Raw genomic sequence first — 19,981 nt, forward strand, 5'->3', positions numbered from 1 at the left:
TAGAGATTGATGTTGAAAATTTTTTACCACTTGGTTATACTATAAATTAAAGATGCCAAGAATTTATATTCTTGGTTTAATCCTTTATTCAAGTGTAAGTAAACAAAGTTTGCGCATGAAGTTACCTCATGACTGGGCTACTTGTGGTATAGAGGCTAATGACTTCACATCGGTTGCCGTAGTATCCTATAAATGTATCCCATAATAAAGTTCTTAGCTTTCATAGGCATAATGAGACCTGGTTGGCAGAGGAAGACATTGTAGCAGGAATATAGTCTGGGAAACTAGATGTGTCTGTGATGGCCTTAGTGTATTCAGGAGGGAGTTTTGCTAATGATTGCTGAGGAAATACATCCTACTAGAGTAGGCATTTTTAATATTGATGGTAGTATGAGTAATATGGACAATAATTTCATTTCATGGCTGTTTGGTGTGAGGTAGATGCTTACAGAACAAAATATACAATTGGATGCTGCTGAAGACCAAAATCATCTGAAGAGGAGTCTGAACTAGACAGATAGATTTTATGGATACAAGAACTATCATTGTGGGTAATTTTAACTTCACGATATAGAGTGCAGGTAGAAATATGCAAGACAGAAAAAGAAGTTATAGAATTACTCAGCAGCCTTGATGGAACTAACAGTACAAGAATATTTGATCTGATAATAGTATTTGGGAATCTGTAAGTGAGTGACCATTATGGTTCCAATTAGTGAGAGTCATGAAGCTTTGACTTTTGAGGTGAAAGTTCATGTGAGAGTTTTGACTAAGAAGGAGCATATGTGGAACTCTAGTGTGTGGGTGATTATAATAAACTAAAAAGGCAGTTTCAGGCAGCACATGGCATGAGTAACTGCATAGCAGAGGAATTGACAGTAAGTGGAAGGAAGTCAAGGGTTATCTAAAGGAGGTATCTGTTTGCATTGTCAGAATTAGGAGAATTAATTATATGGGAGTTAAAGAGATAACACTTCAAAGCAACATTTGCAGGGTGCTTAAGGGTCAAAGCTGTATAACTGAGAGGAGACCTCCACATAACCTTTAAAGGAATGCGGAGAACCGACCAGGGTTTCTGACCTAATGTCCAATCCTCATCTTCTCGTGGTGCACCCTGTTGGGTATCTACCTGGATACTGAACAAACAAGGATGGGCTGGCAATTTGAGATTTAGCTGACCAAATTGTATTCTTATTGGCTTAAACCAATATAGAAAATGATGGTACAACATGACAAAATTTCATGCAGGCTGGGACGTCACCCAATTAAACAAGGCCCCTTGTTGTTTTCACCAGGAAACCAGGGCAAACAGCGAAAAGTCAGCTACTGGAACAAATCTGAAGGCACACCTCAACTCAAAATCACCAGAATTAAAGATCGGTACTATCAACATAAGAAACCTGAATGGCAAAGAAATGGAGCTAGCTGAGGAATTACATAAGTACCAGATCGACATAATAGGGGTGACTGAAACAAAAAAGATAAAAACTGGTGAGATCTTTCTGAGCAATAAATTCAAAATGTTATATTCAGGCAATGACAATCAAGGAAAAGAAGGAGTAGCCATAGTATTCAACACTAAACATGAGGCTAATCTTCTTGAATGGCAGACAATTTCAAGTAGAATGATGTGAGCAAATATGAGAATAGGAAAACTGGACAATGAGACTTATTTGTGCCTATGCTCCCACAGAAGGTTCTCCTAAGGTAGAAGTGGAGGAATTTTTTGAGGATTTAGAAAAAGCAGCTGACTCAATAATAAATGAAAAGTTGGTCCTTGTTGGGGATCTAAATAGCAGAGTAGGAAATGATTGTCAGACATACAAAAATATTTTGGGAAAATTTGGAGAAAAGAACAAAGCTAATAATAATAGCAAATACCTGTTGGATTTCTGCTCAGGACATGGACTGGTTATTACTAATGCCATGTTCCGACATAAAAATGTGCACAAATTCACATGGAGAGAAGAGGTAAGGAATAAGAAAAGTCTCATTGACTACGTTATTGTTGATAGTGATGTTTTCTCCCTGGTGCAGGACACCAAAGTGTACAGAGGATTTGAAATTGGAAGCAATCACTATTTAGTCTTGAGCAGGATAAAATTGAATTTCATATTGAAAAGAATAACATGTAAGAAAGTTTTAAAGTGAATAAAAGTTGAGCAGCTCTCAGATGTGAATTGTAGACTAAAATACACAAAGATTATTGAAGAAAAAATGAAAGAGTTTGAGAACAGGAACCAAACCTTGGAGATTCAGTGGCAAGCCTTGAAGAAAACCCTGATTGATTCAGCCAGAGAGGCATGTGGTGAGGTTGTCTGCGAATATAGAAAAATCAGAACTCTATAGACACAGAATTCAAAGAGACAGTGAAGGAAAGGAAGAAAGCATACCAAAAGTTCCTGGCAAATAAGTCAGCTTTTGCTCTTAGAGAATACAGAGACAAATGTAAGAAGGCTAAAGACTGTGTAAAACTAGCTAAACAAAAGTCATGGGAGGACTTTGGCAAGAACATAGAAAATAAATATCAAGAAGGTGGTAAGATATTCTGAAGGTTGTTGAAGAAGCTTAGAAATGGAGGAAAGAGTGCTGTAAATTAGAGATGATAAAGGTGACATGAAAACAGAAGAAAAAGATATCCTTGAGGTATGGAGTAATTATTTCAAAAAATTGCTAAATTAAATAAGCAGTGATAGCACAGTGTAAAAAAAACACTCAACAGGCATACAGTCAGGAATACATATCCACACTTGAAGTAGAAACATCAAAGGCTTGAAATGTGGAAAGGCAGCAGGAGTAGATGATATTCGACCAGTAATGCTGAAGTATGGTGGTATAAAAGTCTTACAGTGGCTGCACTGCATAGTTCAGAAAGCCTGGACAGAGGGACAAATTCCTGATGATTGGAGTCGAGCTCTAATAGTACCCATATATAAAAAGGGAAATAAAACTGAATGTGAGAATTACAGAGGTATTTCCCTACTGAGTGTCATGGGCAAGATTTATGCCAGTATACTTGAGAAACGGTTGCGAAGAATTGTGGAAGAAAAGCTTTTTGAAGAACAAGCTGGATTCAGGCCAAATAGAGGCTGTCAGGATCAGATCTTCACTTTACAACAAATAGTTGAGAAAGCATGGGAATATAACAAAGATCTGTATTTAAGTTTTGTCGATCTGGAAAAGGCATATGACAAGGTGCCAAGAGAGAAGCTATTTCATACGCTACAGTTATATGGTGTCAATGGGGCATTATATCAAGCAAAACTTAGTCTTTATTTGAGTTGTAAATCAGCAGTTAGAATTGAAGGAAGTACAGGAAGATGGTTTAATGTTATATCTAGTGTGAGACAAGGATGTACATTATCCTCTCTGTTATTCATTATCCGTATGGATCACATTATGAAGGAAAGTGCTATTAAAGATAATATCAGAATTGGAGATGTTAATGTCAGTTCTTTGCTTTATGTGGACGATGTTATACTTCTAAATAAATCTGCTACAAGTTTGCAAGATTCCCTGACTAAATTGAATAACAGTTGTAATAGATATGGTATGAAGGTCAGCATTAAAAAGACAAAGACAATGAAAATAGGTAGAATTGTTGAAAATGTCAACTGTGTTGTGAACGGGGAACCTGTGGAACAAGTAAAACATTTCACCTACTTAGGCACGATTTTTACTGAAGATGATAAATTAAATATGGAAATAGACAACAGAATCAACTAAGCTGGTATGGTAGGAAGTCAATTGAATAAATTCATATGGAATAAGAGAGAAATTAGTCGGAACACTAAATTAGCTGTATACAAGACAGTGTTCAGACCAGTTTTAACTTATGGATCTGAGAGCTGGGTCAGAAGTAAAACACTTGACCAAAGACTAGAGACCACAGATATGAGAGTCCTGAGAAAGATTATAGGCATGAACAGATGGCATCAATGGCAATATCATATTCAAAATGTGGATATTAGGAAAGAACACGACATTGTCAGCATCCAGGAATGCGTTAGCAGAGCTATTCTCAGGTGGTATGGTCACTTAAGCAGAATGGGCGAGGAAAGATTAGCAAAACAAGTGTTCTCTGCCAGGTTGTCAGGAAATCGACCCAGAGAAGACCAAGATATAAGTGGATTCATACGCTACAAAGGGCCTTAGACGATAGAAATATAAGATCTGATAATGATAATATTGGAGTCTTGACAAGTAACAGACTGATTTGGAGGAAAATTGTAGATAGGAAGTTAGTAATGATGTCAATTTTTCATGTAATACTATCATATCCTGTACACCCCTTGAGGATACATGTCAGGAATTTGATGATGATGAGCAACATTTGCATAAAAAGAAAATGTTATGGATTCTGCATTGTAAACAGAGTAATGACTCAGGAGAACTACAAAGAGCTTGGCAGGAGATGATGACCATGGTGAGAAGACAAGATAACTGAACAGTCCAAAGAAAATCTAAAAGGATTTCATTGCTGTATAGCAACTAAAAGGAAGATTGACAGTGAAAGAATAACTTTAGAAATATGGAAGGTAACAAAGTGATGAATGCAAGGAAATAGTTGAGTTAAGTATTTACTTCAGTGCAGTATCCAAACAAAAGATAGCTAAAAATAAAAGATACCAAGAAATTGATCTCCTTGCAGATATGTATAATGTTATGCGTTAAGGGAAGGGCCACTACCCAGACTAGTTTTGACTTTTATCGAGGTCTCTTCAGTGGGAGCCAGGCCCAGAGGTGGAGATACTAGGCAGAAGCAATGCAGGTCATCTTTACCTATAGGAGTTGCCAAACGGTGTGCCACCTTTTTTATTAAATCACTCTTTAGAGAAAGATGTTGAAACTTTATTTTTCACTTGGTTAGACTATAATAAATTTAGTTTAATCCTTTATCCAAGTGTTAGCAAACAAAGTTTGCACCTGAAAATACCTTCAAGACTGGGGTAAGGTAGTAAAGCACCAGGCAACTCGCAGCAAAGGTGGATCAAGATAACATCACTCCTATCTCAGTATCTCCCATAATGCAAAACACATCTCCTTGCAGATATGTATAATGTTATGCATTAAAGGAAGGGCCACTACCCAGACTAGTTTCGACCTTTATTGAGGTCTCTTCAGTGGGAGCCAAGCCCAAGTGGAGATACCAGCAGAAGCATTAGCAAGGTCATCTCTACCTATAGGAGTTGCCAAACGGTGTTCCACCTTTTTTATGAAATTACTCTGGATTTAGAGAAAGATGTTGAAAGTTTATTTTTCACTTGGTTAGAATATAATAATTTTAATTTAATCCTTTATCCAAGTGTGAGCATGGCTCCCACCGAAGAGACCTCAATAAAGGTCGAATCTAGTCTGGGGAGTGGCCCTTCCCTTAATGCATAACATTATACATATCTGCAAGGAGATGTGTTTTGCGTTATGGGAGATACTGAGATAGGAGTGATGTTAGCTTGGTCCACCTTTGCTACGAGTTGCCTGGTGTTGTACTGCCTTATCCCAGTCTTGAAGATATTTTCAGGTGCAAACTTTGTTTGCTCACACTTGGATAAAGGATTAAACTAAATTTATTATTGTCTAACCAAGTGAAAAATAAACTTTCAACATCTTCAACAACTTTCTCTAAATACAGAGTAATTTAATAAAAAGGTGGCACACCTTTTGGCAACTCCTATAGGTAAAGATGACCTCGCTATTGCTTCTGCCTGGTATCTCCACTTCTGGGCCTGGCTCCCACTGAAGAGATCTCAATAAAGGTCGAAACTAGTCTGGGTAGTTGCCCTTCCCTTAATGCATAATATTATACATATCCGCAAGGAGATGTGTTTTGCATTATGGGAGATACTGAGATAGGAGTGATGTTAGCTTGGTCCACCTTTGCTACAAGTTGCCCAGTGTTGTTACTACCTTACCCCAGTCCTGAAGATATTTTCAGGCGCAAACTTTGTTTGCTCACACTTGAATAAACAATTAAACTAAATTTATTATACCAAGAAGTTATATACTTGTTTTAATCCTTCATCCAAGGATTGGGTGAAGGTTTATTTTTCACTTGGTTAGACTATAATAAATTTAGTTTAATCCTTTATCCAAGTGTGAGCAAACAAATCTTCAAATGAATCTCCGGTCCTGAAATCCAAGGTTTTTGGGACCGGAGTAATTTGTACATAGAGGCTAATGACTTAAGATCACTTGCCTTAGTATCCCCTAATGCAAAGCACATATCTTTGCAAACATTTGTAATGCTGTGTATTATGGGAAGGTTTACTACCCAGACTGGTTTCGACCTTTATTTAGATCTGATCAGTGGGAGCCAGACCCAGAGGTGATATTAAGGTTGAAGTAATGCAGATGCATAGTATTATACATGTCTGCAAGGATATGTGCTTTGCATTATGGGATACTAAGGCAAGTGATGTGAAGTTATTAGCCTTTATATTTGAGTTGCCCCAGTCCTGAAAACACTTCAGGTGCAAGTTTGCTTACACTTGGATAAATGATTATGCCATTTCTTGGTATCTTTAATTTATAGTATAAAATCAACGGGAAAAACTTCCAACATGGGATAGCTAAACAAAAGAACAGAGGTAGATGAGTTAGTTATTAAAAGTATTGAGACTTTATTCAAATACAGCATTTGCATTGGGGGATATTGGCATGAGTGCTGAAGGAATATGGAAGAGAGTTGGTAATGCCTCTTACCAGGATGATCAGCCTGAGTCTCAGCACATGCATGATTCCTAATGAGTGGAAGGAGAGAAAAGCAAGTAAATTTCATTATATGTGGATAAAGTCAGGACTGATGCATTGAATTTATAGACCAATAAATCTGTTGTGGTCAAGGTATTTGGAGAGGCTGGTTAGGAATCATATCCACAAGTGAATGGGCAACATTATTATCCTCTATAGAGGGATTGTTGAATCAGGAGAAATTTATATATAATGATATTTCTGGATTTTTCCAAGCCATTTGGCTGGGATTCCACATGCAAGGTTATTATGTAAACTCAACGAGATAGGTGTGCAAAATAAACTTGTGGACAGATAGAGTGGCTGGCCAACAGGTATCAGAAAGTGTGATATAGAGATTCTGAGTCTAAGAGGAAAGTGGCCGGTGATGTATTACCAGTTTCTAGATTTGGGCCATTGTTGTTTATCTTTGTATTAATGCTTTGGGATCTTGAAGGTAATATCCAGATAAGAAGTGATAAGTATACATGATACATCTAATAAAGAATCTCTACAAGTAGACTTGAACAGACTGGTTATATGAGCAAATGATGAGGAGGTCAGTTCATCATTGCAAAGGTTATGCATTTTCAGAGGAGGACATTTCAAGCAGAGAATTATATTAATTAGAATGTGTTGGAAGTAGAACAGTGAAATTAAGAGACTCGGGAGTTGCAATGAACAGAGTTAAAGTTTAGGGCCATGCAGCTTATATTCAAGATTTTGCACATTCTGGGCTGGTGGGCATAAAACTTTCAGTCATCACTGAAAGCTGACTAAAGGGTGTTGTTAGAAAGCACATGGGACTCAGGCAAATTTTTAATTTTTTTATTATTGCAAATATTTCGACCAGAAACTAACCGGCCATCATCAGTACATCAGCATAATCAAAGTCTATTGAACTATGGGATTTGGGTTCTTATCATAGCTTGTGGTGAGTGTGGAATGGCTACCATTAGATTTTGTCTCTGCATGTGTTCATTGTGGGGGGATGGAGATGAAGTGTGAGTGACTAGAGGAACTTTATTCTATGAGTACTTGCACTCCCTGAAAAAGCATTCATAATAATATAATAATGATGATATTAAAAAAAAAAAGGGCGATGTTGTCAAATTCAACTAGAATAAATGATAAAAGTGAGAAAAATTAATCTTGGGACATCAAATTATTTCGACTGGGACTTAAAAGTTTAATTTAATTCAAACTTTCTCATATAATTAGAATAATAAATGTAGATTGAATAAGAGAAATGTTTTTTATAAAAACATTGAATCTGATCAGTAATTTTTATTATTGTTGCCTTTCTAGAATTGATGTGTAAAGATCTACAAACATGTGAGAAATGCCAGAAGAATCCTGCATGTGGTTGGTGCGATGATGGCAGTGGAACCGGTCTTGGAAAATGTATGGAAGGTGCATATACTGGTCCTCTGGTGATAAATCAGTCATCATATGTGATTACTGATTCACTTTGTCCTAAAAATCATTGGTATTTTGCTTCATGCCCATGTACGTAAACAGCTATTTTCACTTCTCATAGTAAGGGATAAATTAAAATTATTAGGATTGCAAACAATCTAATGTAGTAAATTTATAATGACCTAGCTGTATTGTTTTTAATTGAATAACCTTTAAAAAACAAATGTAGAGTAACTTTAAAAGAATAATGCTTATGTCTTAAATGCCTACTATCCCTTTTCATTATATGTTCTGTCTCTACTTTTTAGTATTACACATAAATTTATATAGGGTGTTTTCTTATTTTAATATGATATTTTTGTATGGCTGTGTTGTGTGGATATAGTATCTTTTTTTTTTTTTTTTTTTGATGGCATCTTAATGTTTTTGCTGTTATTAGCTCTTTCTTGGATTATATTTTGAACACTTTCCATAGTTTTTTTTTTTACTTTTTTTTTTTAAAATTACAAATGAATCATGTTTAACTCCTCTTTCATTATTAAACTTGAATCCTAGAATTGTAGTTGTGGATAGGCACATGGTTTTCTGATTGGCTTTCCTTACAACCCCGTGCTTGCTTGATGTGCTTATTTTATCTTCATGTATCTCAGATGCTATAGCCATTGCAATATCTTAAGTTGTGAAGACACTAGATCTCTGTTGTCCAGATGATATGAACAACATATTCTTATTTTCTGTATGTTGCCTTCCATGGATTTATTCCCTTGATTTTGCTGGGTGTCGTTGATCATGTTGGCTACATTTCAACCTAGAGGCAGGGAAATCTTGCATAGCTCTGCTCTTGATCTTTAGTTTTTCTTTTGGTGTCTATGTACATTAATGATACTTTGATGTCTGAATAAATTATTTCCTTGTTTTAGATTATTGTTTACCTTACCTGCTTGACTATCTTGAGTTGGGGATTTTGCTTCACTCAGCCTATAATTACAAGACAACATAACTATTATTTGCTTATGATTTGTAATGCCTATGCAGTATTATTACTTGAATGATGTGATGCCTTTCACTTGGAGAAACGTCTTCATTTGAATCCCACTGAGATCGTGAGAGACAGAATCATTGTAAGGCTGTGAAGGTGAATTAGCCACTCCCACAAAACTGCCAAACTAGTGTTAGAACATGAATACACAATATGCGGACATAATCACTTACCTTGGCTATAATTCCAACCAAACCTTTTGATTTACATTACATATTCAGTTCCTAATATTTAATGTGAATCCTGCCCATGAAAGGTTACAAACATTTAGTACTCTGAGTGAGCTAAGAGGTTAGATATCAATCTTCCACTAAACAGGTGACTCATACAGTTCATTAAAATCATCTCCCACCTAATGATATTCACATCTGTCTGTAGAACCTATAGTATGTTCATTGAGAAGTAGGCATGTTATCCACTTAGCCAACCAGGCTGATTAATTGGTGTTTCTACAAGCTTGTGGAAACACCAATTTGGTGACAGGTTCTTTCCTCAGGCTTATGCATTTGGTGTTCATTATTGACATACCCTTAAAACCTAAAATTATAAATTAAGCATTCAGTTGAATCAAACTAAAATGCTTCTTTTCTTTATCAAAATGTGTGTGTGTGTATGAGAGAGAGAGAGAGAGGGGGGAAGAAGGAGGAGAGTGGGAGTTCATTATTAAAATATAAATAAAATAAAAGGTTAGTATTCAATAAATGAAACCAATATGCAAAAAATGTTTTGACATATTGGCTATTCTGTCATTAAATTTCAAAAAACATTTCTCAGTGCAATTTCTGAGCATTCGGAACTTGTAGAAGTTTTCTAAGAGACACTGAAAAGCTGCTGCAAAAGTTCTTGCACACAATCACATCACACAAGAACAAAATAACAATCCATGCTTATTCTATCATCTGTCCTTATTCAAACATATTATTCTCACAAGATTTAGCTGTTTCATGATCAACACATAAAACAGTGGTATAATTATTTCAAAATGTTTCCAGTTTTGTCATTTCTATTTCTATGTTTAATCACAAAATCTCACAACTTATCCATTAATGAGTTAATCCTTTAATTTATCTATGGAATACTTTGGTAATAATAAAACAGAAAATCAATATTCTTCCTGGTATTTAATTTTCTTTCTTAAGGGGAACCTTTTACAGCCCTCCTGTCTCTTTTTTTTTATTTATATTCATTGTCTTTTTTTCTTTTCTCAATATATATGCTTTTTTTTTTTATGTCTATCAGCTGTTTTACTCATATCAATCTTGCATGATCTTTATTTCCAATTGTTTCAAGTGTGCCAGTGACATCATGACAGCTGGGTATCACAAACAGTAAAGAGCAGTTTAATCATCGCAAAGATAGTATATTTGCGTAGCACAATCAAAAGTAAAGCTTCCTTTTAAAAACTAAGTGCCTGAGTTATAATTGGTAGAAATCAGGTGATTTCGTTACAATGCAATAAGAAAGGTATATGCATTTGCAATTTTTTTCTTTTTTTTTCTGCTTTCCATTGATGATCTTAATGTGAAACATGATTAGTGATGGCAAAAGTATAAGTTGCTGCATTCAGTTTACATTTTTATGTTGGAATATTATTTAGACAAACAGGCTAAAATGTTATCAACATAAGGATATCCACATATCATTTATTGTAATTTTAATAACAAATTAAGTAAAGATGTTTAATCAAATTTAAATATATTTTTAGTTTCTTCCTGTAGATTAAATTGTTGCACACATTTTCTGTTTTCATTAGTTGTCTATTTTTATTTCATTAATTTGTTATTTTATTATTGGTATTAGTCTTTAGTTCTGTAATTGCATTTTTTATGAGATTCTGCCCTCTTACTGTCATATTCAAGGGTGTTCTAATCTTTCATTTTCTTTTAACCTGCATCTCAATCCACCTTCCCTTTCATACTAGGTTCAGTAGCCTGTCACAGCCAAGTAACTTGGCTTATTAGAAACCTGATACTGCTTATGATAGGGCTGTTAATCCTATCCACATTGTCTACCGTGGCTATAAATTTTGTGTGTTCTTCTAGCTGGTTTGCCTTTTTTTTTTAACAGGAGGAAATATATTTCCTCACACTGAAGAGTGGTTTGGAGATGAAAATTTATGGTTCTAGATGTTCCTCAAGTTCTGTTGATTTGTGTAGTGCATCCATCCAATGTTCACTGGGCATGCTGTATGGTCACTCTGATGCGGTGATGTGCTGCACCAGGCCTTGCCATGTAGTCCTGTTGTATGCTTTTCTGGAGGCTTCAACTCTGAAGATAAGTTGCTCCACACACACACACACACACACACACCATCCATCTCATTGACGGTCTATCCTTCCTCCTTTTCTGGGAACTTTACCTTCTATTACTGTTTTGAGAAGTCCTCCTTCCATCATTTCAATGTGTCCAATATATTTTAACTTTCTTCTGTCAATATCCTTAAGGAGCCTTAAAGTTTTACTGATCTTTTCTAACACTCATTCATTTGTGTAGTGCAGGGTTTATTAAATGAGAAAGAGGAGTGCAGCATACTGTCATTGGTAAAATTGGATTGGGTTTGCAGTTAACTTGAGAAAGTTGTTGACTTACAGAAGGAAGCAGTTAGGTGAAAGAACAAACTAGAAACCAGTTTGAAGATAGATTTATTCACCATCTCACGTGTGTGCACGTGCACGCGAGCGCACACACCAACAATGTGATCAGAGGGGAAGCTTGAAAAGTCTTACTTAATAGGACTTTGTGCCATATCCAGTCCAGCACCTTTAAAGATATTAAGAGTAATCTCTTGAGTTTATCCAAACTTAGATCTCTTGCCAATTGCCATTGGTGAAGTCCATTCTGGTGATAGTTTATTAGTTGATAGGTTTCCATGTATAATTTTCCATATATAATAAGTAAATTTTTGGCTCTACTTTAGAAATAACTGAAGTGAGAGTAGTAGGAGACTGAATTGATAGCAGAGATTTTTCCCTAGGAATATATTGAATAAATATTTGCTTATTTCTAAGCTGCAGGGTTTTTTAAATATATATGTCAGTTCCCCAAGCAAGATTTAAAGATTATAAATATATATCCCTGTAGGATAGTGAGCTGGCTGTGAAAAATACCAGTAGAATATGGGAGTAAAAATAGGATTTAACCTCTGGAACTTGAACATGGAAATACTATTAAAAAATACTATTAAGACCAGGAGAAAGTGTGTGTGTGTACTAGAAAAAAAAATCAGAGGGAGTAACAGTGTTCCAATTTCAAGTGGTAGGAGAGCATTTACCTAGAATGCACAAAGGTTTGGATGTTAGTATTTATTCATATTAATTTTTTATATGGACTTACAAAGCCACACGTACAAGATAAATATTATAGTTTATTATGCTGCTGATTTTTTACTCTTTCAGACCAGCATCCTTGGAGTAAAAAAAAAAAAACTACTTGTACTGGAAATAATTAACTTAGAAGGCTGGTCCCTCTGAAAAGATGCCAAGACACTAGTCATATAGTCTGTTTAAAATTAAAGCAGAAGTTTGTCAACTAAAGTTTAAAATTTGAAGAGCACTTAGCAATAGATAATTTAATTAATTAAACAAGAATTAACAAATATTTCAGGCTTGTGCCTCACTAATTTCATTATGTAATGGACAACAACAGAAATTTGAATCTAACAGTATAGCTACTGCTGTAAAAATGGCTCATTAAGATGTACCCATGCATATGCTAGGTTACAATTTTAACACTGTTAGAAACCTAAAAACTTACTTAGTACAAATAAAAATTAGTTTCTAAAATTTTGAGAGTGGATTTAAGCCAATATTGCAATTAGGATTCAGCCAGTGTAATAGGGCTTCAGTACTTATTTTGAACAAGCATTCATTTTCAAAAATACTACTATGAATTTCCAGAGGATCCTGCTGTTAATAACAGTTCCATGTTGGGCTTACCCAAATTTATGAGGTTTATTGTGCTGATTTTCAGCCTCTCCCCCCCCCCCCCCCCCCAAACTGATCAGCCAGTTTGACTGCATTAGGATGAGTCCCAGTATCATGGAATTTAATAGACATCAGGTAACATCATTGGAGAAAACTTCTGGAAAGACAAAAGCTGATGGATTTTATTGGTAATAATAACATTAAAAAAAAAAGAGATCCAGTTGTTTACCCTCTTCTTTTTCTTAAACCAGTTGTTTACTTCTCTAAAAGTTTCTCCACATTAACAAATATTTTACTTATCCACAGTTATTTCTATGTTGATCGTGAACATAATATAAATTTTAATTTAGTTCCCATGGTTCTTATACATTTTACAATTTGCATTCACTCTTTGTGTAATGATGTAACATTTCTAAATATGTTAGACACTTAATAACTAATATTCTGTTTTTTTTTTTTTTTTAACAGAAATGAAAGCAGCCCGTGATTTTTCTTGAGTGTGTGATAAGTGTAATTATCATCATTATTATTATTACATAACACTTCCAGGGAGTCCAAAAACTCATTGAGGGAGGGCAACTACAACTCTCTTGTCTCCACCACTCAAATCCACCAACTACAATTAACCCCATCACCATATTCATCTACATCACCGCCATCTACCACCCATCATCACCACTTATATTTTCACAGATAATCACAAACATCCATGCCCACGGTGGAACTCATACCAGAAGCCTTTTGGCTAGAGAGTGGATATGTTGACGTAATCATAGTAACTCATGTTTTGGCCAAATATATTAATTTTCTAATTTTGCAGTTATATGAACTAGGCAGAAAATTTTATGATATTATAAAGCAGATACTGTATACTTAACTTTTTACTCCTACATGCCAAAAATATCTAAAGGCTCATATTTAAGGTTAGACATAACCACGGTAGATAGATCTTTTTACATATTTTCTTCTGTCTTAAATGAAATTGAATTATAATTAAATTATAACTAAATATGAAACTAAATTATAACTTAACTCTCCTACATGTAAGTTTTAAGACCTTGGTTTTGGTATACAGCTTTCTCTTATTTTAAAGCACTGTAAGTGTTTGCTTCCCCTTTCCTCCTTGGGCTTAACTAAGCTCTTTCAGATTTTACCTAAATGATAAGTGTTACAAATGACACACGGTATATGGCTTCTTCTTACCTTCACTTTGAGTATCATAAGGATTTTGTCGATCATCTATTGTACCATGATTTCCCAGCCTGAACACTTATCCTTTTTTTTTTTAATCTTAGTGGGAAGATTCAGAAAAGTCAAATACCTGATACCTATATGCAACATGAAGATAATAACCCAAGCAACAGTTATTTATTCAGTAGTAGGAGCAACCATAGTCAATGATGAAGACAGAAAAATTAATTACTTTTATGTTTTATAAATATATATGGAAGATTAACCATTGTGTAAATGTGTCAGTTAGCACTTATAAAAACATATCTTTTATGAACTCTCTCACTATAACAAACTTCTGAAAAAGGTCCTGACCAGAGACCTATGCAGTGCTATGCTAAAAGAAATTCACTGTACCAAAATGCTGTAACAAACTGTTCTTGTAGTTCTTGAACTAGGGAGAGTTAACTGTATTTTTTGGAGGATTAGCTCAACTTATCAGATTGTCATTTTGTCTTGTATTTTTATTGGATGCACTTATATCCATATAATATTATATAAATCAAGCAGATATTAAATCCAGCATTATGTCAAAGCCAAATGTAGAAACTATGAAAGTTTTGTAAAAAAAAAAAAAAAAAAAAAAATTGACCAGAGAACTTATGGGAATACACTCCCTGGCATTTATAAGTTGACCTAGTGTGAACCATATAGAAGACATGAGTGCTTGCCCAAGCATCCATATATTTGCCTTTTATTGGTCCATTTTGATATGGTTTCATAAAACATATTGATAAAGTTTTTTTTGTGAAACTTTCATAGTTTCTACATTTGGCTTTGAACTAATGCTGGATTTAATATCCACTTGATTTATATAATTTTGCATTGCTGAACTCAAGCCTTTTGGCTCTTTATTTTAGTACATTTAGCATATAATATTATATACCTGTAAATAATACAACTGAATTAACCTCCCTATCAACTGAGGTGGATGAAATAGTGAGACCAAATTGCACTTCTTATCCATGTTATTCAATAGGTGTTACAGAGTTGTATCCAAATTTAGCTGGACGTCTATAGATGTCATGGCCGGTTGGGGAGATTAATCACAAAATAAGTATTTCAAAATTATGCTTTTATTTTTACCATTTAAATGTATTCATGAAATCCTCAAATTTTATTATTATTATGATTATTATTTACAGTTTGCCAGTGTAATGGCCATAGTATTTGTTCTGGAGAACATGGAATATGTGAGAAACCATGTAAACATCTTACTGAAGGTAAGCATTTTTAGGGTTTATTTGTAGGTGTACAGTCCAAATTCTGGGTATTTTAAAAATCACACCTCATTTAAAGTAACCTATTTTAAGCTGTAATTTTATTTTTCTTATTTTTAAAAATTATTATGTTTTTCCAGATTTTTGTAAATAATTAAAGACTGGAATCTACACAGGACAACAGGTTGCAATCATGATGTATGCCAGAAACAAATCTTCAGTTGTTGCTGAGCAAAAAATATTTCAAAGACATTATGGTAACTGAATAGTTCTATGACATACAACATTCAGTTGTCCAGTTTGAAGAGTACAGATCAGTTGGTGATCATGTATATATGGGAGAACCCTGAAAAGTAACGATGTTGTCTAAAACTCCCAACTAGGATTCTTGACAACATCCCTACATTGAATATTGCATATCCACTTGCATCTTTATCCTTATAGGATACAGATGACTCAAGATGCTGAAGCACACCTTACTTCCTGCCACAGGCTCTTAAATCTTGATGCTGAAATTGAATCTTGTTCATCAAAAATGATGGATGAAGCTCCTTTTGTGTAGTGTCATTAATCAGCAGAATTTCAGATTCAGGGATTGGAATATGGAAAATCTTAGAAAAACCATTCATACACTTCTGAACCCTTAAAAAAAATAATAATAGTTTTGATTCGTCTGGAAACATGATTGGTTATCATAGTTTTTTGAAATGAAGAATGAAATCATGTTACCATAAATGGCATTCACTAAAGTACATGGTCCAAAACTTTTTGGTGTCGGAGTTTGAGTGGTTAATTTGGAAAATATATAACTCCAGCAGAATGGTACCTGTAGCATGCAGCAAGAATTGATGACTGTTTTTGATAGGGAATTGTTTATGTAAACAAACCACCAACCCTGGCAGAGCTGCAAGTTAACATCCTAGACAAAACAGCCAATCTGTTGGGACCAACTCTGAGCATATCATAGGAAAGGTGATAATACTGAGGACCATTTGTTTAGACATAATTTTCTGAACACAATTTTTTAAAATGTAGTGAAATATATTGTTTTTTTGAATATTTTTATTGGTTCAAAAGTTATAAGCAAAACAAATAGGCATTTGACTTTTGGAACATCTTGTATATTTCTTTTTCTGATTTTTAATGCCTTTAGGAAAGAAAATTGGAATAATTTGAGTTTAGACTATTATAAAAGAAAGTGAATCCTCATTTTTCTCCATATTTCTTGTTGATTCTCATCTAAATTAAAATTTTTCCTGTCTTCACTTAAAACATCTTTTCCAGTATTCTCTCTTTAAATTATTATCTGTTTGCTATCAGAACTTCTGATTTTATATTTATCATATTTTTAAATCTGTTCTATACTTGTTTTGCCTATGAGTAGCCCTTCAGTTGTGATATTTCTCCATTTTCCTGTCATACTTAAAAAGAATACATCTGTCTTCTTATATCTGGTAGACTGTTGTACAGTATTTCATTCATAAATTAAAACTCTAATAGCTAAGAGCAAAGCCTGTTAAGCTTGTGGGGGGCATCTCTACTCATTTATTGGATTTGCCAACAAACAGGAGAGTATGATTAAGCAAATCTGGGATTTATATTCATAAGTGAAGTAATACTAGTATCAAAAGAAAACAATATAAATTTCATATTTACTTAACCATAGACTTGTAGTCTCATCTGGGATGGTATCCTGAAGACATCTTTATCTTTCCAACTGAGATACTCTGATTTCTACTGCATGGATGCCTGGGCATTTTATTCAGCTATTCCCATTACTGCTGTTTGTTGGCATTAATATTTATAATTATCCTACTTCACTCTAAGCCAATTAAAACACATGCTACAATTAGTCATCATTTCAGTTTATTTCCTATATTCATTGAACTTTTTTTTCTCCTCATTTATCTCATGTACTATCATTCTTAAACAGATTTCATTTTGTATATATTTTCTGAAGATTAGGTATGCTTATATTCCATGTTAATAATTTTTTTTTTTTTTTCACTTATTCATCTTACTAATGTAATACTGATTGTACAGCCCAAATGCTTTAGGAACATTGCAGACATAACTTATAATTATCAAGCCTCTGTTGACAATTTTCTCCTTTGCTTCCCCACCAATTTTGAATCATTCTTTGATTATAACAGATTTATGGAAGCAGCTGTTGTTTGGAGGGATAACTTTAATTAAACTGATTTCTAACTGGGCATTTCAATGCTTATATCAAGGTCAATGATCTATGTAGTAAATACATGTATAAAGAAAGAAAGAACAAAAACTAATCCAATGGTGTATTTGGGTAAACTAAGCATGATTAAATTCATTAATTAACTTACTCAAGCATTGCATTTCATTATAGCAAAAAAAAAAAAGTTTGAGGTTAGCAACTATAATTATTATAAGTACCTGAAGTTCTTATCTGTATAATAAATATATAACAGTAATTGAAAATTTATGTTTAGTACTCATAGTAAGACCTGGTTTACAGAGAAGGATGTAGCTGCACTGATAGAATGTATTCTCTATCCTCCCTGAATGCTGTATTTTCAGGAGAACAGAGCAAGTACAGTATAGCAGACAAAGATAATGCGGATCATCAGCTTGCAGCCTACAAGAATAGAAGTTTAGCTGAAGCAGGGTTGTTGAGAGGCATCAATAGATTTTTGGATTCTCCTGTTTATGAGAAACCTGAATTATTGAAGACAGAATTTTTGATGCCTAAGTGTCATGATTATCTGTGAATGTGGGTTCGTTGACAAATCTTTCACCTTTTGAGCATAATTTCTGTTGAATTTCAGCTAATCTTGATTGCATTCTTTATTAAATTTTCTCAACTAATGTTGTCGTATGTAAATAAAAATCAATATGCTTTTTCACCATTCCTGTGATATTATCCAGATCATGATCAGAAGGACCTGCTTTTCCATGGTAAATAAACTTGATGTGATGTTTATGCATTTTTTTTATATATTAACTATGTGTTATATAACTATTTTATATTAACTGGTCTCAACACTCTAACAGGTTTCAATGCATCTGATTTGATTTCTGATTTCTGCAACCTGTTTTACACTTAGTGTAAAGTCAGCAGGTCATGGGTGGGAGGGGTTGAAGATGCGTCTTGTAGGAAATTTAAAGGTTGTTTAATGTCATAACTTAGTACCAGTGTACTTATTGTTTTATCATGTCTTTTTCATGAGAAATAGTTTTTATAGGTTAGCTTTGTTTCTAATTGTTGTCAACTTCATAAGTCCATTTTCTCTCAGCTGTTTTTTTATGAAGGTGTTTCCTATTATTTATAGTTCTGCTTTGAGAGCCTATTTCAAAAATATTGATTACACCTGATTTCTATGTTAGGAAGTGATAAAAGCAGTTAATATATTGACCAGCATAAGCACAGCATTTCCAAACATAGTTTGGAAATGCTGTGCTTATGCTGTGTTTATGTTCTTTCATTTAAACAATGAAAGAACATAAACACTGCATCTGTATTCTTCATCATAGCATAGTGGGCCTTGTCATGTCTTGGAGATATACCTTAAGTGGGTTGGAAAAGCATCCTTATTGCTAAATTTCATTGGGGTGGGGTGGGGGGAGTATGTGAGTCTAGCCCATGCACCAGAAATGGTGTCATCCAAATTTCAAAGATTTGATTGGCACAAATCCAATCCTTTCAATTACAACAGTATTTATATTTAACAATAAATTTTGTAATGCATAATTTTTGATGGAAAATCTCATCTAATGACCTATCTGATATAACTAGGACTTGACCTCTGTTCATTAAATTATTTTGAAATTGGATCATATCCATGTAACTTAGTTGCCTGTGGTGGCTGTTTTCTAATAATATGAAATTGTTTATCTTCTTACTGTTGGACTATCAATAGGCCACTAGGTTACTCTGCTAGGTGAAAGAATATTGTTTTGCTGATTAAAAAAATGCTGATTTATTAATAACAAATTAATGTTATTAATAAATTATTAGTAATTTTAATAGTGATTCTATATTATGTCAGTTTTAAGTTTAATAGTTACTACCATAAACACAGCAGACATAATCATTCAGTATATAATATAATATATTCACACCAAGTAATGAAATTCATTCATCTAAAAACAGTTAAAATCAAACATCCTTGTCCATGTATTTGAACCCTCAACCTTTTTGGTTGGAGATCATAATATGCTAACTGCTTGGCCAGCAATTGGCAAAATCATTATAGCTTACTATAATAATATGTTGAATTAGCTTATATTCTTGTATATATATATGTATAACTCCAGTGATATGAAGGTTCTAGCATCAAGTTAGTTATTTTAAGATGAATTAAATGAATGTTATTTTTACAATAGTTGAAGAAGAACCCAAAAGCTTCAATTTGGCATTACAAAATTATAGAAATAGAGGATAT

At 33.9% G+C, this 19,981-nt stretch overlaps 1 protein-coding gene across 2 annotated transcripts in view; it reads left to right on the top strand.

Annotated features, from left to right (window-relative positions):
- The window catches only part of LOC150107557 (attractin-like protein 1), a 355,255-nt gene that overhangs the window by 233,223 nt on the left and 102,051 nt on the right, over positions 1-19,981 (top strand). For both annotated transcript variants that reach the window (XR_016548201.1, XM_090391383.1), the window contains exons 16-17: positions 8,038-8,238; positions 15,486-15,563. Coding sequence is in view for 1 of the 2 variants with exons in the window: in XM_090391383.1 (XP_090247509.1) it covers positions 8,038-8,238; positions 15,486-15,563 (279 nt within the window). In the remaining variant the exon portion in view is untranslated. The remainder of the gene's footprint in view (positions 1-8,037; positions 8,239-15,485; positions 15,564-19,981) is intronic.

The sequence above is a fragment of the Typopeltis vanoorti genome, chromosome 4, assembly GCF_054136105.1.
Source record: "Typopeltis vanoorti isolate ZY-2024b chromosome 4, IOZ_Tvanoo_1.0, whole genome shotgun sequence".
Taxonomy (NCBI): domain Eukaryota; kingdom Metazoa; phylum Arthropoda; class Arachnida; order Uropygi; family Thelyphonidae; genus Typopeltis; species Typopeltis vanoorti.